General features: G+C 38.6%; 2 protein-coding genes across 6 annotated transcripts in view; both read right to left on the bottom strand.

The window, feature by feature from the left end:
* afap1l1a (actin filament associated protein 1 like 1a) overlaps positions 1–13619 on the bottom strand; it is a 30952-nt gene extending 17333 nt beyond the window's left edge. The window contains exon 1 of one of the 2 annotated variants that reach the window (XM_088009734.1): positions 13403–13619. In XM_088009734.1, the coding sequence (XP_087865860.1) occupies positions 13403–13424 (22 nt within the window). In that variant the 5' untranslated portion in view covers positions 13425–13619. The remainder of the gene's footprint in view (positions 1–13402) is intronic. The other variant, XM_015009035.2, reaches the window with a different exon arrangement.
* Positions 13620–24256: 10637 nt separating this feature from the next.
* ablim3 (actin binding LIM protein family, member 3) overlaps positions 24257–26715 on the bottom strand; it is a 67879-nt gene continuing 65420 nt past the window's right edge. For 3 of the 4 annotated variants that reach the window (XM_088009729.1, XM_088009730.1, XM_088009731.1), the window contains one exon: positions 24257–25927. In XM_088009729.1, coding sequence (XP_087865855.1) covers positions 25814–25927 — 114 coding nt within the window. In that variant the 3' untranslated portion in view covers positions 24257–25813. The remainder of the gene's footprint in view (positions 25928–26715) is intronic. The other variant, XR_015764496.1, reaches the window with a different exon arrangement.

Below are 26715 nucleotides of genomic sequence, written 5' to 3'. Positions count from 1 at the left end.
CAGAAACTGATGTTTAGAGTTACTAATGCTAACTGTACACCTGCTAAGTGATGCTAAAGAAAAAGGCAAGAGTAAATTACTTCTGCTTTAGTTCGTTAATGCTGTTAAGAACCTTGACCAGAAACTAGGGTCTCTGTTAAGTTCATTTATTAGTATTATTCATCTCCTGCTTTCAACTCTCCATATGTCTATATTCCACCACAATGAAATAATTTGTGTTCTTTTAAACAGGTTGCTGGCTTTTCTGGGTCTTTATGTAGCCATGTTGTTGAAAGTCTACATAGAAGCAAACAAAAACAAACAACTAAAAAAAAGAGAGAAATTTTTTTGGATCAATGTGGGAGTTGCGTACTTTGAGTGATGCTGGACCGTTTCCAAAAATTAAATTGTACAAAAGCCAGAACTTCCCAGAGGCATATAGCGTTTCCCAACTTTTTTTTTTTTTTTTTTTTTTATAAAATCGGCCCTGGCTGTGACAAATCCAACAGACACACCCTGCAACACTCGGTCACGGCCTGACAAACCACTGCTTTCTGTGACTCGATGTGAACTCTGACCTCAAGAGTGAAACTGTGATCACACGTCGGCCAACAGGACAGCAGGAGGACTGCAGCTCACACTCAGCTGTAACACACACACCCTTTTATCTCACACCCCCAGAGGTTTGGGGTGACCTCAAATGTTTCTTAAGTACCACATGTATAACAAAATGTAAAAGCAGAACTACAGGTTCTCTAAGGCAAGCTGCTGTGGGAACATTTAAAGACGGTGCCATCTAGGTCTTTCTCAACACCTCTTTCTTTCCTATTGTCTTTGGAAATGTTGCACACACAGACTCTTCCAAATCTGACCAGGCATGAAAGAACTCAGCAGGTTGACAATCTTGTGGTGTCCAGAAAAATAATGTGTGGGAGTCTCTTTGTCAGCTGAAAAACATTACTCTGCTACTTTTTTTTTCCTAGAGCAAGCATAATATTATCTCAGGTTAAGTGAGACATGGGAGGATTTTTTTTTGTATGAGGGACAGAAACAGCTTGAAAATTGCATGAGGTTTTACTAAATACCACCGTGCAGCTGGAGTATGTCCAGTGCCGTGCAACATTATTTCTAACCCTTGAACTTTTTCACATTTTGTCACGTCGCAACCAATAACTTCTATTTTACTGGGATATGTTTTGTGAAAGACTGAAAGAAAGTATTGCAAGATGGAAAAGTTTAAAGGAAAATCATTAGAATTTCTTTTACAAAAAAAATAATCTGAAGAGCGGGGTCTGAACATGTACACAGACACCACATTTAAGGTGGCATGTCTCTTCTAGGTTTGTCATTGCTCTTCCCCAGTCCTTTCTGCAAAATAGCACAAGCTCAGTCAGAATGGATGGCAAACGTCTGTCAATATCAATTTTAAAGTTTTGCCAAGAGTACTCTTAGTTTTTGATCCTGGTTGTTCAAACCAGACGGCATAAGTTCGCCGTTTATGAAGATTTAATTTTTAGAAATTCTGGATTTCTTCACACCACATGAAAATGCTTTAATATAAACTACATCACTGTAGCTCCGGCTGTATGTTTTGGGCAATTGTCCTGCTGGAGGATGAGTTTTTCGTCCCAGTCTGTGGTCTTTTGCTGCATCCAACAGGTTTTCTTTCAGGAAAGTATTTTGTTCCATTCAGGAACAGTCAGGGCTCCTTTCAACCCCGATTGGCTTCCCTGTCGCTGCCGTAGGAAACCATCCCGACAGAACGATGCTACCACAGCCATTTTCAATAAGGATGTAATTTTTGCACCACACAGCAATCTGCATGATGCAAAAAAAAATAATTCAATTTTAGTATCATCTGACTGGAGCAGGCTGTCTCATATTTACTTTCTCTTTTCAGGTTTTGGCAGTTCTATGTCAAATTTTAATTATGCTAAAGTTTTATTTTTAATTCAACAAAATGATGAAAAGTATACTTTTGCAAGGCATTGTGTGGTTGTAGACAATGCCTGCAGGATAGCAAAAACTATTTAAGGAAATCCAAACTCTTAGTTTATAAACCACAACCTTATCGCACTCTTTGATCATATACAGATTAGTGAGGTGAATGCAGACACCTTGCAAAGAAAAATGAGGTAAACCATACATACTTAAAGTTTTTAATTGCATCAAGACATGTGCCAACCATTTCTCCTCTTAATAGCCTTTTATCTATCTTGATGAAATGCCCTTCTAGTGTTCTCCTAAGATTCCAGACATTTCCCGAGGGTGACGTTTTCTCCTCTCCTCTGCCGGTTGTCAACATGTCCGGGCATTTACAGGTCTGATAACTCCGGAGTCCACAAGTAAACACAGACAGTGAAGCTTCATTGGAAAGATAATGCATATCAATATAATGACTGCAACTATGACTTGACCGTCATTTTTCTTGGCAATTTACGTCATCAACTGGAGAAGAAGCAGATCTGCAGATATGGCGTTTTTATTTGTTACGATTTATGCAATTGTACACAATTCATACATATAATGTGTCATTCAATCCGAGTCTATGATCTTCTTATGAAATTACACTCGTGGAACATATCACCCAAACATTGAAATGGAGATGCTCTATTGCCAGCATTGGTCTTTTTCAAAACTAAGCTAAGAGTCTCTGTAGACGAGCAGCAAATGAAAGTGAAGGAAAACATTGACTCTCTTATTTTTGTAGGGAAAACTAAATTAAAGGAATCCAATACTACAAGAAAATAACCCCACATTCCAAGAGCGATCTCAAATTCCAATCCCCTGCTTATGCCATAATCCATCCCTCTCATTTCCAGTGTTGTGCAAGTTCAGTCACAAATTTCAGCTCACCCAGCCAAAAGCTGAATGATTCCGTATTAATATTTCAACACTGAGAAAATCCCAACCACAACCATACCCCCAGAATGAACCATTTCACACTCATATATAATTTTTCATGACATAATGTCTTCCAAAACTGGCTGATAATTACTAGCACACAACGTCTTGTGGTAATGAGCACATTCGTTTCTTCGCTGCATGATAAACACCTTCTGTCTTCGATTCTTTAAATGTTGTACATCTCTTTGCCCCTTTTTGTTTCCTATATTTTCATGCTGCATTCTAAAAAGTTAAAAATAAAGTAAAACATCTCAATAGGAATAAATAGGAAGACATTTCTTCACATGATCACTTTGAAAGTGCGACCATAACAAGGTCACACAGTGAGGTCGAACTTCTACTTTAAGAAAGCATTTATAAAAAGAACAAAACTACTAAAGTAACAGTCACAAGACTTGGAAGTTTTCATGGAAATGACAAATATTTGATATTTCCATCACAATAATCAAATGTAACTGAAAATTAACAGTACCAATTTGTTTTGCAACCAGCTGAAATTTGTCGTGGACTGGTACAGTTTTGTTATTCTGAACTGAATTAAACACCTTTTAACTGCATTTAATAAAACACCATAATCTTAACATGATGTTTTAAATTCAATGATTACAGTACTTTAATGTTGTATTTATAACTAGTTTCAGATTTTTTTTTTTTTTTTTTTAAAGCTGTAAAGGCAAGTTTCAGTGAACCCTTTATTGTCATTGCTGGTGATGTTTCCAACTATAAAGATGTCGAGAAAGCTCAATTTCTTAATTTGATGTCTGAAAATGAAGCTTCAAGCTTAATCCACATCATGTTTTTTCAAGGATTTCAAATCCTTGAAAAAAACATGATGTGGATAAACACTGGGAAACAATCCTGCGAGAGGAACCAAAGTCAAAAATAATCACAATGCAAGTTTGTTTTTCTGGTATATGAAAATCACCTGACAGAGCTATAATGTTGAGCCCATTGTTGCTTAGAAGAGTCTTTGAAGACGACTCTCATTCTGTTCGCTGCCAAGAAAATACTTTCCCTCTCCTACATCAGCCAACCTTATGGGGTTGCCCCATGTGCCCCCTATAGAGATGCACTTCCTGCTTCTACCAATGACATCACCTATCAACCCCGGCCTTCTGTTTCCTCTTCCTGTCAGCTGACCCAATGCCACTTTAACTTCACGGTCTCTGGTGACCCCGTTCTCATTGCGCTGCTTAGATCCTGACATTAGATAGCATTGACTGAGTTATGCTAAGAGCTGTATTTCAAAGAGAGGACATTGTAATGAAGCTCAGTTTTCACAGAGCAAATACAGGTTGACCCCCTCGAGGGTGAAAACTACTTTCTCATAGTTTGGCAGCTGCGTTCTTCATATGGCCAGGAATCTTAGACAAACATGTTAGGATCAACATACTACACCAAATGCAGACTACAAATCTGGCGCAGGGATAGAGGAGACCATGTGGAAAAGCTTATTTTGTCTGGAAGAGCTGCAGAGGGAAAAAACAACCTCTCTCTCCCTGCTGTTTTTATTGAACTACGAAAGATGCTTCAGGATATCATAAAATACAGAAAAGACCCCATACAAGTGAACAAACACACAAAATGCTGTCATGTTGGAAGATGCCCAAGAATGCAGTCTGAGTTACTCTAGTCTGGATGTTTTTTTTTTTTTTTGGAAACCAGCAGCCAGATGCTATGCTCAAACCTACAAACTGACAATTCAGCAGATTTCATACCCTGAAATGCCTTTTCATTTATCAAGATCCTGCATGCAAACGGCCTGCATTCCGCCGCACAATTACTTACCCTTACCGCAGTTTTAATCTGTTTGAGGTTCGAACAAGGGTTAGATTGGCGTTGAATCATCATTGCTAATAATTGGTCAACTGTGATATTCAGCTAACTTCCAGTCACTTTGTAGGACAACCTTTTGGCTTAATACACTTCTCTCTATATTTAATTGGGAAAACTCTATTGAGCGTCATACCAGAGACAAAAAAAAAAAAAAAACTTTAGAAAGTATCATAGCTAACAGGAAGATTTATGTGATGATGATGTGGAAGAGTTATTGGCTTGGGCACTCAACTGCTTAATCATTATTTTCCTTGGAAGGACAGCCTTTAGCCATTTGATGTTGAGAATGAGCTACACACACACGTTTGTATTTTTACCCATATTAGGACTTTACATTGACTTTCATTCATTCTATGAGTTCAGAGTAGAAAGTTACTAATTACCAAAGAGCTTCACTGTGTATAGGGTAGGACGTTTCATTTAAATTAAGTCAAGAGTCATATGATAATTTGGCTCAAGACATAATTGGTGATTCCAGTTACCCATGTGCAAAATAAACAAATCATGAAACTTGTTCTCTGGCTTCATAAACTTAATTTAGATATACCACAATCTAATCATTAGTGTTTTAGCTGCACTTGGAACTGTTTGCGAGTTTTACTTGATCAACTAAATAAAATGCACACAGCTTATGATACATTTTTGAAAGTCAAGCCTCCAGACAGATCCGTGAACAATGGCTGTCAGGAGTTGATACCATGTAGAAAGGGGGTAGGGGGGTCAGATTCGGTCAGTTTGAGGCTCTCTGTAGCCAGTTTATGCCTTGCAAATGGTTCTTGGCAAAACAACGGGAATCATCTGTTAGCAGGTTCACTTGCAAAGGCATCTGCACAGCTGAAAGATCCAAAGGGCACGTACTTATCGCAAGTGTCTCATAAACTTCAAAAACTAATTGAAAGCACGTGAAGTGAAACAGGGTAGTTTTGGAAATGTTCTTCCTTCCCAACTCTTCTTTTATCATCATTCGCTCATATTTGCCCTGTGAGCAGCAATGCCCACTCTATAGGAGGAAAGAAATGCTGAGTGTAGCATGTCTACCATATGTTGCAAATCACCTGCACCAGGAACAACTATTAAGTGTAACATAAGTATAACAGCACCTGTGCAGTCGGTTTTAAGAGTTAAACGACTAAATAGGGGCATTAGGAAAATTCTACAAGCTAAATCAGACCTGCTTTTACTTCTAGCTTGTTATTTTGCATTAGCACACATTTTCTTCAAGTTGGGAGACACAACCAAGGCTAAGCAGCACCACATGGTACAGGAAAGGCAATGTCCATTTAAAACTACGTGAAAGTGTAAGAAACTCTGGATAAAACTTTACTCTTTATCCAACATATCAAATCTGATGAAATGACAGAAATCAACAGCTGGACATCAAACATGTCTGTCTTTGTGTTACTATGGTGACCCACTGGCAATCCATCCAGGGAAATTCCCTCGTTTCCGGCCCCCCAACATTGGGAAAAAGAAGAGAACAGACAGATGCTTCAAAGTAGTCTGATAGCAGAATAGTCACACTGAACAGGTGGCGATAATTGCATCTGGGCATTTTCTCAATATGGCCGAAGGCTAAAAGGTCAAAAAGTTGATCAATATGAGGCGACGTCTGTCTGCTTCGGCTCCCTTCACTCCCTCGGCTTTGGCCCCATTTTTCTCTTTTTTTTTCCCCACTCTGATTTATTCAAGTCTGGGGTGGCATAGGGGGCTTGAGTCAGACGCTGCCAGACAAAGGCCCAACAGAGGAGTCAGTATAATTCAGATCCCCTATCTGCTCCGAGTGCTATGACATCACCACAATACTATGTCTCCAAGACAGAAAAGTATTCACATACTGAGAAAGATGCTATTTTGTAAGTGGAAGCGTAGCTTCACTGATGTTGAACAGACACACAGAACAGACACACACACACACACACACACACACACATCAACATACACACAGAAAAACTGCCAACACTGGAGAAAAGGGCAGCTTTGTCTTCTTTTTGGATTTCCAGGGTTAGCTTAAAAGTGGGACTATCCACTGTCCTCGTTCTGATCTTTGAAAATATCAATCATTTTAGAAGTAAGTAGTCATTGTGAGTAGCTTGGGAAAATGATATACTCAGGAAAAAGTAAAAAAAATAAAATAAAAATCAGACAAGGTGTTCTTCATTAGGCTAAAGTGTGATTTTGTAGAGTGTAATTTTTTTTGCTTATGTATAGAAAACCTGTGATTTAGCCTTTAATCGTTTCATGGTGTTGGAGTCTTATTAAAACTGCTGTACCCAGTGTTTTGTCAATGGATCGATAAGCAAATTCTGCTTTATTTAAAAAAAAATCAAATAAAAAATAAGTGAAAAGTTGACAAAGTCTCTTAGTCACCAAGAGTTGCCATTCTGTTTTATGAGAACTGCCTTACTGTTGAAATGCTAGCTGCAGAAAGTCCTTTCCAACCGTTAAACCTGCAGGCATACCTGGAATGGTAAGAGGAGGCACTTGAGATAATTGCTATGTTGCATCACATGGTTAAAGGGGAAAAACAAGACCCTTTAATAGTCATGTCAACGTTGAGAGTTCAGAATTTCATCAGAAACTAATAAAGCAAACAATAAAACAAATGGAAAGGTGTTAAAAAAAAGGTTTTAAATCTGCAACTGTCTCACATAGAAACACATAATCAGCCTTTTATCAACTCTAAAGACGTAAACCGAAGTGGATTAAAAAAAAAACAACAAAAAATGCGAAATTCAAAATATCGGAGCTTTTTATGCCTTTTGAAGCTTATATACTTTCCATAAAAACATTTAACAAGAACAGAGACTAATTTTAGAGATCCTCCTCTGTATTCCTTACATGGATGTGATTATGATCGTCTCGAGTAAAAATTTCTTTAAACCTAATCAAAGAGCACATACGATTAAAGAAAAGCATAATTACAAAGGAAGCATGTTTAAAGAAGTTTTGTGTGCCGGCTTTCCTCCAGAACGTTCTACGCCATAGGCTTCACCCCCCCTCCCACAAAGACCCTGAGGATTTACTTCCCCCACCGACGCATTACCATGAATCTTAGTAAACTGAGGCTGGTGTCAAGTAACATATATAAACCCCCAACTGATAACAGGTTGGGTAGGTCCTATTCTGCCAAGTCCCTTCAATAAATTGGAACATTTTTCTGAATTGTTTGTGTGAGTGTGCACGCACACCCCAGGCAGAGTCACCTCACCCTCTGGAACAGAGCAGCTTGAGAAACACTCTGCAGCAGCGCTGTGTGCAGCAGCAAATCTCCATAGAAACCCTATGTAAACAGCCATGCAGACACTGACCACTGCCTTTTACACAATGTACATGTGCACTCCCACATGGCCTACATCACAGAGGTACCCCTCCACACATCCCAGCCACATGAATTATAGTGATCTCCTACTCTTGTTGAGGAGGGGAATTCCACTTAGTATGGGCCTGCTCCACAATAATCCGTGATATACAGCTTTAACATGACGGGGCATGCGCGTATAGAGCACTGAGTGTGTTATTTTATTCCCCATCTAGTCACAAAAGAGTTTGAACATCTTTTCATGTTAAAGAGCATGTTGGTAATGTCTGACAAACCTCAGAAATCATAGAACTTCACCAACTTTATGAGTTTACATGGGAGGGAAATTCCATTGTCTGTACAGACTGGATTCCTGTAGACGATGTTTAAGTCAGTCAAACTGAAATATGGAGGGGGACGCATCATGCGAGAGTGCTGGAAGTTGCTTTAATGAAGTCAGAAGAGTCATTACTGATATGTAAGCATTAATTTTATTTAGTTGCCTTTGGCAGTCACGGGCCCAGCGGTGTTAATAAAACACTCGAAACAGAACGGTCAACCAGAGCAAAAGGCTGAACAAAAATATACCCAGGGATGTTTTTATGTTATTGTGAAAGCTCTTTGGTCCACATGAAGCAAACTGTAAGGCAGGGGCACTGAGCAATAGTTTAGCTAGCACTGACTACAATACCCACTGTGTTAAAATGCTGACATGTACTTTTTCTTTTATTTTGGAGGAAAACAATGACAATGTTTGACTAAATATTAGCTTTTAATGAGTGGGAATACAGATTACAGAATATGCATGGAAGTAATTAAACAAATATATGGATATATAGATATAATAAGTGACAACACTGTGAGGTCAAGCGCCTCTGGCAGGATGACGACAGAAGACTGCATTTAAATGGTGCTCTTTAGCCCTGCTAACTGGAGTCACCAAAGCTGAAATGTGGTTAGCTGCAACCAGTTCCTTTGTCTTTTGTCTATCAAGATAAAGACTCAGCTATAAGTTACAAAAAAAAAAAAAAAAAAAAATCTAGAACTTGATTGCAAGCTCACAGGTTCTCTATTCAGCGGGTATGAGCCACCCTGAATCCACCATGTGAGCAATAAGGCATGGCTGGAATGGGGATTTCATATGTATGCAGCAGACTTGTGCTTGGAGTGACAATACATGTATTTATTCATTTATTTTTTAACCTATAATAGCAAATTCTTAGCCTGAAAGTTCCTTCATGTCACGTTCTCTGAAGCGTACAACGTGACAATAGCTAGAGTTGACCACATCAGCTGGACGAAATCACAGACAATCCCATTACCGATATGCATCTCTGAGGAGACGGCTTCTCCCCCGTTACACCCACTTGAAACTCTGCTATTTTTTCTTTTTTTTTAAAGAGTGGACCATGAGACAAGAAGTAAAATCAAATCTATACTGCAGAAAAATACAAGTCCCTAGGCTTTATTCATGATATTTTAGAAAAGAAAACAAAAAAGTCCATCTAAAATTAACTAAAACAAAGTGGGAAAAAAAAGATCACTGCAGAGGCTACCTGGTGACAGAAATAAAATGCTTAAAATGTAAGATTTATCAACAAAGTGAGACCAGAGCTTTAGTTTTGGTTAGGGGTTTTAATCTGATGCAATGATGATTAAATGTGTCTTTTAAAACAAACAGCCTGGCCTGTTTTTGCCTAAGGAGGCATTCAAAAGCTTGATGCATATCTGCAAAGTAGGCATTAAAAAATACATCTAGCTGGCAAGGTAAGAATCTGTGATCGGGGAAACAAATGATGACAATTATCTCCATTAATGGAGTAACTGTTTCCCAGATTGATTTTCAGCATTTTGAAATCATTTACATCTATGATTAGTCAATGCATTGCAGTTTTCATACCAAACTGAAGATAAGCTTTAAGTACAATTGTTGGGAATTCTGTTTTCTATTTTCTGCTCAATGTAGAATTATCCATTTCAGATTTGATTAGAGAAAATATTTCATATTTTGGACAAGTGATCATTTTTTATTTTACCAGGTATCAAAAATGCTTCTGAAAGACTTTTATCATCTACCATCATCATGCCAGTCATAGACAATAGTCTTTTTACGTCAAACTGCACTGAAGTCACATGCTCCTCACAATGCCCTTCTAGGGCGTCCTGCCATCATATTAGCCTTCACGGAAAAAAAAAAAAAAGCTGTACAGCAGGTCTGAGAAGTTAAAAAAAAATGGTTTCTGATAATCAGGATAGATGTAACGATGAACAAGGAAGTGGTACAAACCTGGTGCATGCACAAAATATCATTTAATCAGGGCAACTGAGGGAAAAGCCCACATTTAAGACAACTTCCACCAGGGGTCAAAAACTTACATCCTCGAGGGCCGGTCTCTTGCAACTTCTAGATGTGCCACTACTTCAACACTAGGGCTGTAGTGATACAATAATCTCACGATACGATACACAATATTCTGCTCATGATACGATATATATTGCGATATTCAGCAAACGATACAATTCAATACACTTTTGCGATTTTCTGAAAGATTTTAGAGGGACAGAGTGATTTTGGTGACATTTTGACTGCTATAGACTTGGATTGAATTAATTTAACTGAAAACTGATTAAAAGCACCAACTACACAATACCTGGCTCTGGTTGGACTTGGACGCAGACTTAAAGTCGACAGCTGGACAAAATGAATCAAATAAATGTTGAGAAGACATGTTTCTTTTAATTGAAACAGTACAAACTGTAGTTTACATGTGTTTGTAAAGTAAATAAAGTGCACCAAGTACCCTGCTCTGAATAGTTTGATACGTTTTTAAGCTTGACACTTAACATCTGAAGGAATCGCTCTAAGCCTGATGACCTAATCACTCTCCCGGCGAAGCAAGCAGTGAGTGAGCAAGGTGACAGTTGGATGTTACGATACTTGCGGATGAATATCGATTTTTTTTCTAGGAAAGAAAATATCGATATATATATATATATATATCGCAAAATCGATATTATTACACAGCCCTATTCAACACACCTCAGAATTTGACTCAGGTGTGCCGATTCACACGTCTAAAAGCCGCACAAAAGCCGTCCCTGGAGAACTGGAGTTGTAGAACCTTGAGTTACGCATTTATACACGATTGTGTGACTGTGAAAGATACAATTTCTATGACATTCAGAAAGATTCCAAAACATCATGTCTAGATCAGCTTTTTAAAGTAGTAGTGAGTGGTTAAGATATCCTATCTAAGATCTTATCTTACGGCGGACAGTAGACTTTAAGAAGTATGTATCCGTCTGACGGGAACCTGGATCATAACAGTAGCCTTCACGCCCTTGGCCAACCACAGTAAGCAACATGACATTGCGAGAAGATGCGTAACGTCAACACTTCCGTATTTATATTAGGATGAATAGCAGGAAACATGGTGAATAAGAGTTGACTGCAGCAAAACTAAGGTTGCTCAAGAAAACAAATGAACTCAATGAAAAGGTTTGGTCTTTTAAACATTTCAGTGCTCAGGGTAAGTTGGTAAGACGCTATGAAAAAGACCCGCAAGAGATCTAACCCACGCAAATTTTCAAAGAATGTTTTAGACAGAAGATTAGCGGCGCCGATGTCCTCAAAAGGTTGATATTATCTGTGACGGGAGACAACTGTTTCATTTCAGATCAATCTGTGAGGATCTGCTTTTCGTTTGCCTGCTTCTGATCAATACTATCTCAATGGATCCCCCGCTCTTTAAAAAACGGCCAAAAAAAGTTTCTCTTCCCATTAATCTCTAATAAAAATGCAGCTCTATGTTTTGTAATTGGTCATGTAGATTTTTTTTAAGTATCAGCTGAATCCACCCAAAGTGCAAAATCTTTAAAAAAAAAAAAAAAAAAACTGAAGTGTTTTGTTGGGATTTAAAACTTCTCACTATGACAAGCTGCTACAAATACTTAAAAAAATCTATTTTGTTATACCAACACTCACAAAGGAAACAATTTCAAAGCGACGCTTTGGGCAATTTGAAAACGCACCGTTCTGCTGTTTAGAGCAAATCAAGTAAAAGTAATCTACTCATCACCAGAGGCCTATCAGGCGACTTAAAGACAACATAAACAGTCGGCTGATCCCCCGGGACCACAGTGCGTAAGGCCTTGTGGTGTTTCCTGAACCACACGACTCGGCTAAGTTGCATTCTTGCGTGTGTGTGTGTGTGTGCTGTGCGCGCGTTTGTGTGTCAAGACAGATAGGAATGACAGATGGGGATTGTACACACCCTGGTGAAGACCTAAAGACTTCCTTCCTCAGATACACACCAAACACATTAACAACAATAACATGACTGAAATCCTTGTGTGCTGGTGATTTTAGGGAGGATAGAACAGAGCTAAATATGAGCAGGACAAGAAGAAGAAGTGATAAATGTCCTTGCAAGTTTTTCTTTCTGCAAAAAAAAAACCAAAAAAAAAAAAAAACCTGGAAATAAGCTAAATGAGCACATAAACCATCTGTCCCACTTCCTCTTAGATACAGTCAGTTGAGGGGGAAAAAAACTTCATTAAATGCTATATAATCACCTCCACATGTCGGCTTCCAGTGAGACTCTTCACAGCATTACAAGTATTAAGAAAGATCAGCTGGAGGGCCAAAACAAACAAACAAACCCATGTAAAATCATGGAAACAAATTCAATAAAGACAACACCAGGTTGCACCTTGCTTTATCAATGCATCATCTAAACCTCAGACAGGGAGGAAGTGGATTTGTTTTTCCTATGTGCAGGGGGTAAATATGTTCCTCCTTAAAAAAATAAAAAAAAAAGAAGAAGAAAAAAAAAACTCATTGCTGAAACACATTTAACACTTCCAGCTATTTCAACACAAAAGCACTAGTAGAAATCTGCAAGAAATTCACTGCTGGTGGAGTTCAAAATGTAATGGTTCTGAGCAAGCCCACCCAGTCTTGTTGCATCTCCTCTTCCAGATTTATGACTTGACTTGGATGTGCAAGACATTCGTTTTCTAGAATAAGAAACTTTAGACCAAAAGCTTGTTTTGTTTTGTTCATCCTGGCACGACATTGCACCATTATGAGAACAAACATTAGGAAAACACATGAAAATCTAACATTGAGAAAAAAGAAAAAAAAAAAAAAGAAGAAAGAAATTAAAGTCAATAAGAGTCGGGCTGTAAACACAGTAGGCCAGAGAAGATTCATAAGTTTCAATGAGAAATGAAAACTGGTTATAAACAGAAAGGTTCGGATTAAGCAGTAATCTTCCAGTTTAAGTAACTGTCAAAAGTTGTAAGTAAGGAAAACAAACATCCCAAAAGAAGGGTTCAGCATCAGAGTTTAGGGTGAGAAAATAAGTTCCAGGTACTTACAGGAGGCGTCGTTTGGGTCCATTGTCCAGCTGATGCTCTCCCGGTGAGAACTGCAGAAATTAACACGAGCCCATAGTTGAGTGTGTGAGGGCGTGTGTGTGTGTGTGTATGGAAGAAGAGCTCAAACCACTGACAGCTACAGGGATACAACGCAGATCAGCGGGCCTGGAACCTCCCCGCTGGGTCCTAAAGCCCGCCTGGTGACACTCTTCAAAACAGCCTGCCCTGACTTTTACATCTTTCAAAGTAATGGATCTCCACTGAACTGCCTAAAAATATAATGAAGCAATTTTTGCATTTCTGTCTGCTATCTGGCAACCAGCGATGGCATAGTTACTTTGAAAAAGTAACTTTAATCGGATTACTAATAACTCCTTGAAAAAGTAACTTGGATTACTGATTACTTGATTTGGAAAGTAACTAAGTTACATTAAAAGTAACTTTTTTAGTTACTTTCAGCAGCTGTTGACAATAATGTAATAATTGAGCTATGCCAATACTTAATTGCAAGTAATTGTATCATGGCAACATCAACTATGCGTCTCTACGTATAAGGCTGAACTGAAGGCGAGATTGTTTAATGGTTACAACAGTACAAAAAAAAAAAAAAAAAAAAAAACTTTAGTAATTTTTGCATGTTTTTGTGTGTTCCACTATTGTCTGGAAAACAATAAGCAGGATTTTAAGAGTCCCCCCCCCATTCCTGCCCCAGCGTCTAGGTTCTGCGTTACGGCCCTGCGTTTGCTGTCACAGCGCAGCTCACAGCGCTCCTCCTGCGGCTCCGCAACTCAGATGCAACTCCGCTGCACAGATTTGTGACACTTCTCTTAATATTAATGATTATATAACAGTGTTTGGTTGCGCAACTCTATGGACATGTTCATTCATCGCTGTTTTCACGTTTATTGTGCTATTCATATTAGTCTCGATGTTTGCAGTTTTCTGGAGTGCAACGCGAAGCCCAACGTCGTTCACAGCAAACTTAACTTGACATGAAAACACAGCGGGTCGGATCATCCGCGAAATGATGGACGGGGAGAGTCTGACTAAAACTAACTAGGTGTCAGACAAATTCTGGGGTTTATTGTGCGCCTCTGCTTATTTCAAAGCCCAAGTGACTTTAGAAAAAACAAGCCCAAAACTGTTTATAATAATCGGACTTGACAACAGAAACTCAAAATAGTTCATTCATCTCTCTCCTCCCTCCTTTGTTTACATTTCTCTTACGGCGATCAGCTGCTGCTGTTGCGTAGGAATGGTATTCTGACTATCCGTGCCTCCTCGTCAGGTTTTCCTACCGTGGCACGGATAGATAGCCATGTCCATCCGTCGGTGCCATGCGTCTAAAACTTCTACCATGATTTTTACAAACCGAAAGCAACAGCATGGCTGTGTTAATGTTAAATATTATCACTGGATAACGTTCTTTGAGTGACGAGACTGAAGTGGAAGCTTAGGAGTTATGCTTAGCATAGAACTGGAACAATTTATACACATGACAAACACACAAAAATATCACTTCCTTCATCAAAATATCCTACCAGTTTAAAATGAAAAGCTATCGCAGATGTTTGCACAACACCTTTTATGAGAATATCCTACCTTTTAAAAAATATATATTTTAAATACAGAGGTATTTGTAAGAATGAAACGGTATCAGATGGGTGAAACAGGTCTTTATTGAAATTAAATTAAACACAGACATCTACAAACACAGATCACTGCAAGCTCTATTTTCTGCATTAATACATTGAATGGCAGTTGTTGTCAAATGTAGCGAAGTCACAATGTGTTCACCAAATTGCACAGGTGACCGTGTTCCTGGAATGATAGGATATGCTTAATATACATCCCTATTGCTTCAATGTATCGCTACCAATATGCTCCATTTAGCACACAAATAATTAATCTGTTGCTTTACAGGTTTCTTTACTAAGCACGATTATTGACAGACAAGATATGAGAGCAACAATGAGCATCTCCATTAATTAACAGCCGTTAGAGCACTGGAGTCTCTTTGACCTGCTTCAAAATAAATATTTATAACTTGGTACAAACAAATTATTACACCTTAGCTCACTTCTAGCACGCACAGTTGTAGCAGCACTATTCTGTAAGTGCTTAGCTTACTCAAACTAACAAATATTTGATTTCATTATTTCAAACAGGTCTTTAAAAAAAAAACAATTTGTTGGACAGAAAAGAAAATCAAGCTACATAACCAACAAAATAATTGGCTTACCACTAACCCTAACCCTACTCCTTTTCTGCTTGAAAAGGAGTAGGAAGAACACTTATTTAATCCTGACCTTTATTTCGTGTTTTTCGTTCATTTAAATTGAACATAAACTTGTTTGAGCTATTGAATTATTATATATTCATTAGGGCTGTTGTAAACAAATATTTTAGTAATTGAGTAATCTATCGCTTATTTTTATGATTAATGGAGTAATCGGATAAAAAAAAAAGATAAAATAAAACATTGGTAAATCTAACATAACAGCAGTGTTATTATCGGATATCAACATCGATCCAATTTTTCACATTTGAACTTCCCCAACAATAACTTTTCTGTGGTTTAGAAAATAAACGTGCAACAATAATAGCTCACTTTCTCAGTTAACCTAAAGAAAAGTTAATCAAAAATCTGAAAGTATATTCAATTTAATAATAAAGAGGAAGGCTCACAAATACGCTTATAAAAAATGTCTATACTCCAGCTTTTCTTTTATGCACTAATCTTCAGTCAATTTAATAGATGAACTCTCACCTTGCCCAGACATTTATAGCTCTTATGTTCGTTTTCGCGACGGGATTTGACACCTTCGTTCGTCACACACAGAAACGCATCTAGCAGGTATGTACCGTCACGATGTACTCCGCCACCCATTTGTTGAGACCAAGATGATATGAAATAAATTTTCCGGTTTGTCCGTAAAGCTATACTTACATTAATCATGTAATGTGCAGCCGCCGGCAGTGTTCTTATCGGCTCCTCTATATGAATACAGCTTCTGTGCTCTTCCCTGCCGTTCGCTCTGAACACCGGCCACCAGGCAGCAGCTCCGGGAGGAGAAAAGCTGCCGTACTCCAGGCATCGTGCCAGTCATCTTAAGGATGTTTATCGGTCCCCCAAAAAATGACAAAGACCCAGACATCATCATCAATCAATAAAATCCTCCCAGGCCAAACTTGAAAACTGGACGTTGTACTGCCAACACTTGGCTTTTGTCAACAACTCAGGCAGAAGTGAGAGCACAACGCAAGTAATAACCCGGCCGCACCACGGTGCGCTAAATATAAAATATACTTAGAGAAGCTTCGAGGCAGATACATTTTCCTCAAGGAATTGTAATAATCGAGGTAGTCGAATCGCTCGAGGAATCATTTCTGCCCTGGGGAACCTTATGGAGCTGCTGACTTAATTTAGATTAAACAAAAGTGCAAATAATTGATATTCATTTTAATTGTCCATTTTGATTTGTCGTTTTTAAGACTAGTTGTGGGTTTAAATAGTGCTTCACTGGCGATGTTTTCCCGTAACGTATAACTACAAAGTGATATTTTTAAATTTCCTGTCACCTTAACATCGTTTAATACAAAACCACGGTGGACCGCTGGTGGACCGCCTCGGCACCCTGACCACTGGGCTTAGCAAGTTTTCTGGGGGAAACCCTGAATTACATTGAATATAATTTCAGACTTTTGTGCAACTTTTCTTCAGGTTAACTTAGAAAGTGAGCCATTGTTGTTAGGGAAGTTCAAATGTGAAAAATCGGACTGATATTGATATGTGATAGTAATACTGCTGTTATGTTAGATTTACCAATGTTTTACTTAATTTTTTTATTACTTGATTAATCATAGGAATAATCGATAGATTACTCGATTACTAAAATATTCGTTTACAACAGCCCTACACTAGACAACAAAAAAATCATAAGCATAACAGGTTCAATCGGGTTTAATCGTGCAGTCTGGTGTCCAGCCACACAGCAAGAGTAACACACCCACACACGAGCTGATTTCTCTCACCGACATTCAGATTTCAGGCAAAAGATCCCGTAAAAACCCACTATATCAGTCGTGAATTTAAAATAAACGAACGCGGCAGGCAAACGTTTTATTCAAAAAACAGAATGTTTTAATCACACTAACAGAATTTAGAGACCAATTAACTTAACAGTCGTGATTTCAGACTGTGGCAGGAAGCCGGAGCGCCCGGAGAGAAACCTGCAAATAGGAAACTTTTTGATATTTATGAAATTTAATCACAAAAATGTATGTTTGACATTTGCTAAAATGTCAAACATGTTATTCTAGAGTAGTTTTGGCCAAAACTACTTTAAGCAAAAGAGAGGGGAGAAGATATGGGGCAAAGGTCAACTAGAAAAGCCAATTAAACCAATAGTCGTCTTTTTGGACAATTTGAGGAAGCCGGAGAACCAACTCTTCCTTCTGAATTGATGTCCAGGGAAGAATAAACCTCAAAAGTAATGGTGAACCTACAATTTAGAGAAGTATTTTTGGACAAATTAACGGCTCCCTTTTCCTCCGAGATATGTTCCCCGTCCGGGGAACTTGGTACCTCAGAGAAGTATTCTCTGGCAAAACCAGAGAGGGAGCCGATGACGCCAAAGCTTTCGCTGTCAAAACAGCGAAAGTTTTGGCGAAGTCAGCCGCAGAAAAATCTTCTCCAGCCGGGGTAGACTTTTCTGCGGCTGTTCTCTCAAGGTAAGCCGCAGAAAAATCTTCCCCAGCCAGGGTAGACTTTTCTGCGGCTGTTCTCTCAAGGTCAGCCGCAGAAAAATCTTCCCCAGCCGGGGTAGATTTTTCTGCGGCTGTTCTCTCAAGGTCAGCCGCAGAAAAATCTTCCCCAGCCGGGGTAGATTTTTCTGCGGCTGTACTCTCAACCTCAGGATGTCAAGTCGACTTTGAGCAAACTTCCCCAGCCGGGTCAGTTTGCCCAGAGACAGTACCTTCGTCCTCAGTACCGTCTCGTGTGGCCTCAGTCAGGTCTCTGTCTGTGATCCCACAGACATCCGATGGAGTTGAGAACAAACCTCCCCAGCCGGGTCGGTTTGTTCCTTGGCATCCATTGAAAGACCTTCCTAAATCTAGTCGCTCTCTTCATCCCGACAGTCCCCAGAGCACTCGGAGAGATCTTCCTCAGAGAGATCTTCGTCCGACGAATCCTTCTCACAAAAGTATTTGTCCCAAAGCTTAATCATTCCCGTGGTGACCATGTACCCAATGCCCCAACCAAGCGGGATAATAAATGGGACAATCGCATGCGAAATACTAAACATCTCTACAATTTCTATAAATCTGATTGTCCAAAAACTGTCTGGCTTATGACTGATGCCTTGAGATTCAAGCTTTAGAACTTCTTTGATCTACTGTGATGTACATGATGTCATCTATGGCCTCATCAGTGAGCTCACTGGACTTCTGGGGCAAGGTATTGCTTCTGATCGTTGCTATGGAAACGATCAGATCGGTTCTGCATGAGTCAAGCTGAAATAATGACTAAATACTTAAATAAGTAATCATTTTTATTTATTTAACGAAGAGATTAACAATAGACTTCAAAATGATTGAATTTTTGTGTTTGTAGTTTTCTGTACCTGCTGTGCTATTATTTTTAAACAAAAATATTTGGTAAGCTAATTGTAGTGTCGCACTTTGAGCTCACGTCACATTTAATAAATATATATATATATATATATATATATATATATATATAAAGTCGTTGATTATAACAATAGAGAAATACAACCAGGTTACTCGTGTATATATATGACCTAATCTTCACCCAAAAACATATTTGATATTCATTGGAAAGATAAATATTATTCTAATGCAGCTATACTAATGACAATATAGACAGATATTAGTTCTAATAAGTAGGCATGTTATCAAGGTTTATTATTATGATATTTACAAAGCCTAAGCTGAATCACTTCCTCCAGCCTCTAAACTGCATTTGCCAAATCCTTGGCAGGCTTCTTTCTTTCACGTCACAACTGACTTTAAGCCAGGAACTTCATACTGTAGATATCAGATTCTAGTTACACCTAACCCGCCACAGGTCACAAGACCAAACAACTGCTTCAAACAACACTAAAAATCCAAATGCCAAAGGATTTACAACAGTAGAATCCTACTCAGCTCATTGACTCTCAGCAGAGAATCAAACAAAACCAGCACACCAAGAGGCCCGGCGTTGGCCTTCAACAAACAACGTTAGCTTCAGCAACAGCAACGTAGCACAGCAAAACCCGCCACAGCTCCTACCCAGAGATGTCTTCTGGATGTCTTCTGAACAGTTCTTTGACTTAACCAACCTTTGATGGGTCGGGCGGATCCGCCAGGCACCTTGTAGGGATTCCTCAGCTTGATTGTAGTATATCCATAATCGATGCTAGCTCAGATGTTTCAGGGACGCCAGCAGCCAAACAAACCGCCACTGGGAGGCCATGGTCGGGTCTCTCCTTGTGTGCTAGTCTGTTTAGACACAAAAAGTGGCTTCACTAACGTCATTGGTGGAAAAAGACGAACAGCTGAGAATGTTTCCGAAAAATAACTTACCGAATAACCAACGCAGTGATTTCAAACATGACGCTCTGGCGGCCAACTCGTAGGTCAAGTACAAGGCACCAAGCTAGACCTCGATAAACACTGACACGATTTCAAGCGGACCCACAGAAGTTTCAGTCATAAGGTTGGGCGTCCACTCGGATTCCGCGTATTGGGAGATCCGAAAATATATATTTTATTTTAATATCGGACCGACAGTTTCGTGTCTCCGTGCGTCCAGGGGTTAGCTGCATCTTTTTTTAAACACTCACGAAGAAGCTGCGTCATATTTTTTTAATCCAGCATGGCGCATGCGCATCACGCTCGTTAAAAACAAAAATGGCGCCGTTAGCCACTGTTGCCAGATTTGAAATTTACCAGTCCAAACAGTAGGGATCTACACCTCTAATAAAACTCATGTTAATAGCACTATATGTTTTAATCATAATCTATCCCTAATATATTTTTAGAATAATTTAGAGAAACAGCAAAATGTTATATTTTTTATAATGTAGGAATGAAGTTTTTTTTTTAAGTTTTCAAAATGTACATTTTTCTAAGAACTAATACAGTTTTGTCGTTTTGATGTTTCTAAACTAATATAATTTTAGAAAAATTTAGAGAAACAACATATATATATATATATATATATATATATATATATATATATATATATATATATATATATATATATATATATATATATATATATATATATATATATATATATATATATAATTCCCTTCTCACCCTCCGCGGGTGGTCTCTTTCATCCTCTGAGCTCGGGTCCTCTACCAGAGGCCTGGGAGCTTGAGGGTTCTGCGCAGTACCTTGACTGTGCCTAGAACTGCACCTTTCTGGACTGAGATGTCTGATGTTGTTCCTGGGATCTGTTGTAACCACTGCTCCAGTTTGGGGGTGACTGCCTCGAGGGCCCCGATGACCACAGGCACCACTGTGGTCTTCACCTTCCAGGCCTTCTCCAGTTCCTCTCTGAGGCCCTGGTATTTCTCCAATTTCTCGTGCTCCTTTTTCCTGATGTTGTGGTCACTTGGTATTGCTACATCCACCACAAGGGCTTTCCTCTGTTGTTTATCCACCACCACAATGTCCGGTTGGTTCGCCATTACCATTTTGTCTCTCTGGATCTGGAAGTCCCACAGGATCTTGGCTCGGTCATTCTCCACCACCTTTGGGGATGTTCCCCACTTTGATCTTCCAGTCCATATTCTGCACAGATGTTCCTGTACACTATGCCCGCCACTTGGTTGTGTCGTTCCATGTATGCTTTCCCTGCCAGCATCTTGCACCCTGCTGTTATGTGCTGGACTGTCTCAGGGCCTTCTTGCACAACCTACACCTTGGGTCTTGTCTGGTGTGGTAGATCTGAGCCTCTATTGCTCTGGTGTTTAGTGCCTGTTCCTGGGCGGCCAGGATGAGGGCCTCTGTGCTGTCCTTGAGTCCAGCTTTCTCCAGCCATTGGTAGGATTTCCTGTAGATATATATATATAAAAATTCCCTTCTCACCCTCTACGGGTGGTCTCTTTCATCCTCTGAGCTCGGGTCCTCTACCAGAGGCCTGGTATATATATATATATATATATATATATATATATATATATATATATATATATATATATATATATATATATATATATATATATATATATATATATATATATATATATATATATATATATATATATATGTACATATATATACATACAGGTGCTGGTCATAAAATTAGAATATTGTGATAAAGTTCATTATTTTCCATAATGGCATGATAAAAATTAAATTGTCATATATTTTAGATTCATTGCACACCAACTGAAATATTTCAGGTCTTTTATTGTTTTAATTTTGATGATTTTGGCAAACAGCTCATGAAAACCCAAAATCCCTGTCTCAAAAAATTAGAATATTATGAAAAGGTTCTCTGAACGAGCAATAAAAATAATCATCTGAATCAACAAAGTAACTCTAAACACCTGAAAAAGATTCCTGAGGCCTTTAAAAACTCCCAGCCTGGTTCATTACTCAAAACCGCAATCATGGGTCAGATTGCTGACCTGACTGCTGTCCAGAAGGCCATCACTGACATCCTCAAGCAAGAGGGTGAGAAACAGAAAGAAATTTCTGAACGAATCGGCTGTTTGCAGAGTGTTATATCAAGGCACCTCAGTGGGAAGTCAGTAGGAAGGAAAAAGTGTGGCAGAAAACGCTGCACAACGAGAAGAGGTGACCGGACCCTGAGGAAGATTGTGGAGAAGGGCCGATTCCAGACCTTGGGGGAAGCAGTGGACTGAGTCTGGAGTAGAAACATCCAGAGCCACTGTGCACAGGCGTGTGCAGGAAATGGGCTACAGGTGCCGCATTCCCCAGGTCAAAGGTCAAGCCACTTTTGAACCAGAAACAGCGGCAGAAGCGCCTGACCTGGGCTACAGAGAAGCAGCACTTTGGACCACTGTTGTTCAGTGGTCCAAAGTACTTTTTTCGGATGAAAGCAAATTTGCATGTCATTCGGAAATCAAAGTGCCAGACTCTGGAGGAAGACTGGGGAGAAGGAAATGCCAAAATGCCAGAAGTCCAGTATCAAGTACCCACAGTCAGTGATGGTCTGGGTGCCATGTCAGCTGCTGGTGTTGGTCCACTGGGTTTTATCAAGGGCAGGATCAATGCAGCAGCTATCAGAAGATTTTGGAGCACTTCATGCTTCCATCTGCTGAAAAGTTTTATGGAGATGAAAATTTAATTTGGTCTGGAATCGGCCCTTCTCCACAATCTTCCTCAGGGTCCGGTCACCTCTTCTCGTTGTGCAGCGTTTTCTGCCACACTTTTTCCTTCCTACTGACTTCCCACTGAGGTGCCTTGATATAACACTCTGCAAACAGCCGATTCGTTCAGAAATTTCTTTCTGTTTCTCACCCTCTTGCTTGAGGATGTCAGTGATGGCCTTCTGGACAGCAGTCAGGTCAGCAGTCTGACCCATGATTGCGGTTTTGAGTAACGAACCAGGCTGGGAGTTTTTAAAGGCCTCAGGAATCTTTTTCAGGTGTTTAGAGTTACTTTGTTGATTCAGATGATTATTTTTATTGCTCGTTCAGAGAACCTTTTCATAATATTCTAATTTTTTGAGACAGGGATTTTGGGTTTTCATGAGCTGTTTGCCAAAATCATCAAAATTAAAACAATAAAAGACCTGAAATATTTCAGTTGGTGTGCAATGAATCTAAAATATATGACAATTTAATTTTTATCATGACATTATGGAAAATAATGAACTTTATCACAATATTCTAATTTTATGACCAGCACCTGTATGTACATATATATACATATATGTATATATACACATATATATATAACTTATGTAATAATAATGATATATATAAATAACTTATGTAATAATTATTTAAGTGTGCCATTAATTTATTAAAACTCTTCGCTGTCCAAAGATTTGTCTTTTGATATGTCTTTAAATAATGTTTATTCAAAGATTGCTTACTTAAAAATGTACAATAAAGTTTTGTAAAATACATTTCTCCTCATCTTTGATTATTATTTTGCAAATTTAATTCAACAGAACTTAAACATTCAGCTTGGATTTAATTTAAATGTAAATCATGAACGTCTTGTCGTTTTGATGTTTCTGAACTAAATAAACTTTATTTACTGGTCAGAATCCAGAGCTGTGCAGATCATTACCAACTTCAATTGTGATCTCTAAAGAAACAGACTCTCGGCCTTCAGCGAAACCACCGGTCAGATCCACTTTTCTGTCAAAAAAAATCATCTAGTTTCAACCATATTTATTATCTTTCAAGTCCTTTCTTGACTATGAACCATTTAAATTTTTTTTTGTAAAATTACAAATTAAAAACAGAATTTTCCTCCACTTTTCAATGGAGGAAAAGTTTTCATTAGAGAAAACACATTTTCTCTAATGTGTTTTGAAGAAAAAAAACTTAAAACAGCAGTGAAACTGAACTGATAATGTGCAGTGGTTGCATAATGATCAAATTGTTTGCAGTTTCATATTTTTGAGATTCCAATAAAAACTTTATATGAGAATATGATTAGAAATCACATTCACAGCATCCTTAGATGTATTGTGAACAGAATGTCAACACCCTTCTATACCTTTCAGTCCAGTGCGTATCAGTTCCTTTGATGATCCGACCAAATGACTGAATTCATTTTCAAATTTGTAGAATCAAAGTATCATAACATGCATCACAAAACGGCATATGCTATGAATGAAAGAGAGGAGACTTGTTCTGAGTTGCAGTTTAATTTTAGTGTCAAAATAATAATAAAAAAAAATAACAGTATTCAAAAGATGTCTTTAACAACCCTGGGTCTTTGTGTGGGAAAACACCTTGCTGAGTGTTTCCTGATGTGGGAATATAACATCTGGAGCTACAAAATTATTGGATTATCGTTCTAAAAGAATATAAATAGTAGTGAATGTAGTTTTAAAAACAATGCACAACCTAAACTATCATCATTCTATTGCAAAGAGGAAAGAACAGGACAGCATTGTTATATCTTGTAAACTCAAACCTCAATTTCAGAAAACTTTATTTTATAAAACATAAAAAATAATTTAAAAAAAGCATATACCAATATGTTTTGTTTGAGACATTAATTTGGCACAAGTGCAAAGTTAACTATCTGAAGTATCTTGACTGTTAAGTTTGAGAAAATGTGAACAGTGGCGCCACCAGGATGCTATTGTCCACCATGGTGGACAATAATTTTAGAAGAGAGGACAGCCTTTGATGAGGTGCCACGTTTATTTACACCTATGACAGTTTTCAATTCTTCAAAGCACTGAATACATCTATTGCATTTTTATTTAAATAACTGCATTGCTTAATATTTATCTGCAAAAAAAAGAAGAAAATGCTTAATTGTGGCCCTCAAAACTGAAGATGTCAAGAAACATTCCCTTTGTACTTGTGTCTCAAATTATAGTTTAAAAATAACAGTGAAAATATTTCCATTTCTATTAGAAGTGTGAAAACTGCACACTTTTCTGGAAATGAAGTTTTGCATTGTTCCTACTGAACTGCACATTCTTCGGTTCCCGTACAGCTGCGCTATTGCTGACCTCTAATTATTCGGCCAGCATCTTCTAAGCTGCAGATTTCCATCCTCACGCTAATTAAAGCAGGTCACAGAAACAGATAAAAAAAATAAATAAAAATAGTTTGGCCCACTGCAGATATTCTCTGTCAACTGAAGATGCTCTGTTTCGTGTGAGACAACAAAAAAAAAAAAATTGGTAATATGTCAACAAAATGCACCCTGAACCAAAGGCGTATGCTCACACTCACTCACTCATCATCCTGTAGCATCATTCACACAGATAAAGTGTCAGAAACGATATACTGTATCTACATTCTACTCCTTCGGATTGCTGGTGCTGCACAGTCCTAACTAAAAGAGCATAACAAGTAAGGCAAAGCCAAATTTCTCCACATCGTGTTTCGGTCCTGCAGCTCTGGTCACAGACGCGGCCCTGTGTAAGGGAGCACAGTCTCAACTTGGAAAACAATAAAAAATAAATACACAGCACTACAGCATGAACGTCTCTATTGCTTACATTTCACTCTAGTACACAGCTATGGCCGCACTGGCAAACAAGCACCAGTCCGTCTCTGACCCTCCACCACTGTCACCAAAAGTCCAATCTGGCTCTTGTTTGTCACGCGAGGAGATCTTGAACAGGTTCTTCAGACGTGGCAGTGGAACTGAGAAGCGTCTCCCTCTCATGGTCCCGTGCGACTCGGCGTGTGGCAGTATTTAACGCACACCCGGGTGTGACTAGAACAGCCGAGCCTGCTTCTTCAGCTCGTTCCGTTTCCACAGAGCCAACCGGTCAAAGTCCTCCACGGTCATGCCGAACACCTGGACGAACTCTTCTGGGGACAGGTGGCGCTACGACGACAGAGACACAAAAACTGTGTTATTATATTTCTGCATATTTACTCTGCTACTACTTATAAAGCTATGTGCATTCAACAAGTAATCACACCTCTTTGAATGTTTTAAGATGTAGCAGCAACAGGTTTTAATGGATGTTTAGACCAACACAAAATGGAGCATACAGTATTTTGAAGTGGAAGCAAAATGGTATATTAGTGTAGAAAAGTTTTGTCAATAAAAATCTGAGAAGGGTGGTGTGCATATGTTATTAATCTGATATCCCTAAAGTAAAATCTTGGGCAAAATTGCCTTCTGAAGTCACCCGATTAGTAAACAGGGTCCATATTTATGGAATGTAATTGCAGTAAAAACACAAGTGTTCTGAGACGCACTCAAAAAAACGAATTTAAATTGTTCACAACAAAGCATATCTACGTGTTACAATGACCCTGTAAAAGTTCATAGATACTCATCCGATCCGAATGAGCTTAAGCTCATGAAGATGGTAAAATCAATGCTGAAAGCTGGTAGATGGATGCAGCAAAAGCTGCAGCTGCATGTCTGCAATTTTAGCTGGCTAAGCTGTTCTACAAAAAACAAAAAGAAAACCCCAGCAGGTTGACTGCAACCATATGAAAACTTTGAAAAACTGAAAAACATAATCCCCAACGGTGGATTATGTTGGGTTTTCAATCCTATAAAATCCCAATAACTTCTTGTGATTGAAATGTGACAACATATGAGAAAAAAAAATTCAAATGTGTGAATACTTTGTTCGTTTTTTGTTTATGTGCAAGACG

Source organism: Poecilia mexicana, unplaced genomic scaffold (assembly GCF_051168715.1).
Source record: "Poecilia mexicana isolate PSO_F unplaced genomic scaffold, ASM5116871v1 scaffold_10, whole genome shotgun sequence".
Taxonomy (NCBI): Eukaryota; Metazoa; Chordata; class Actinopteri; order Cyprinodontiformes; family Poeciliidae; genus Poecilia; species Poecilia mexicana.
The sequence above is the reverse complement of the archived record's forward strand: the minus strand, read 5'-3'. Positions and strand labels throughout refer to the sequence as shown.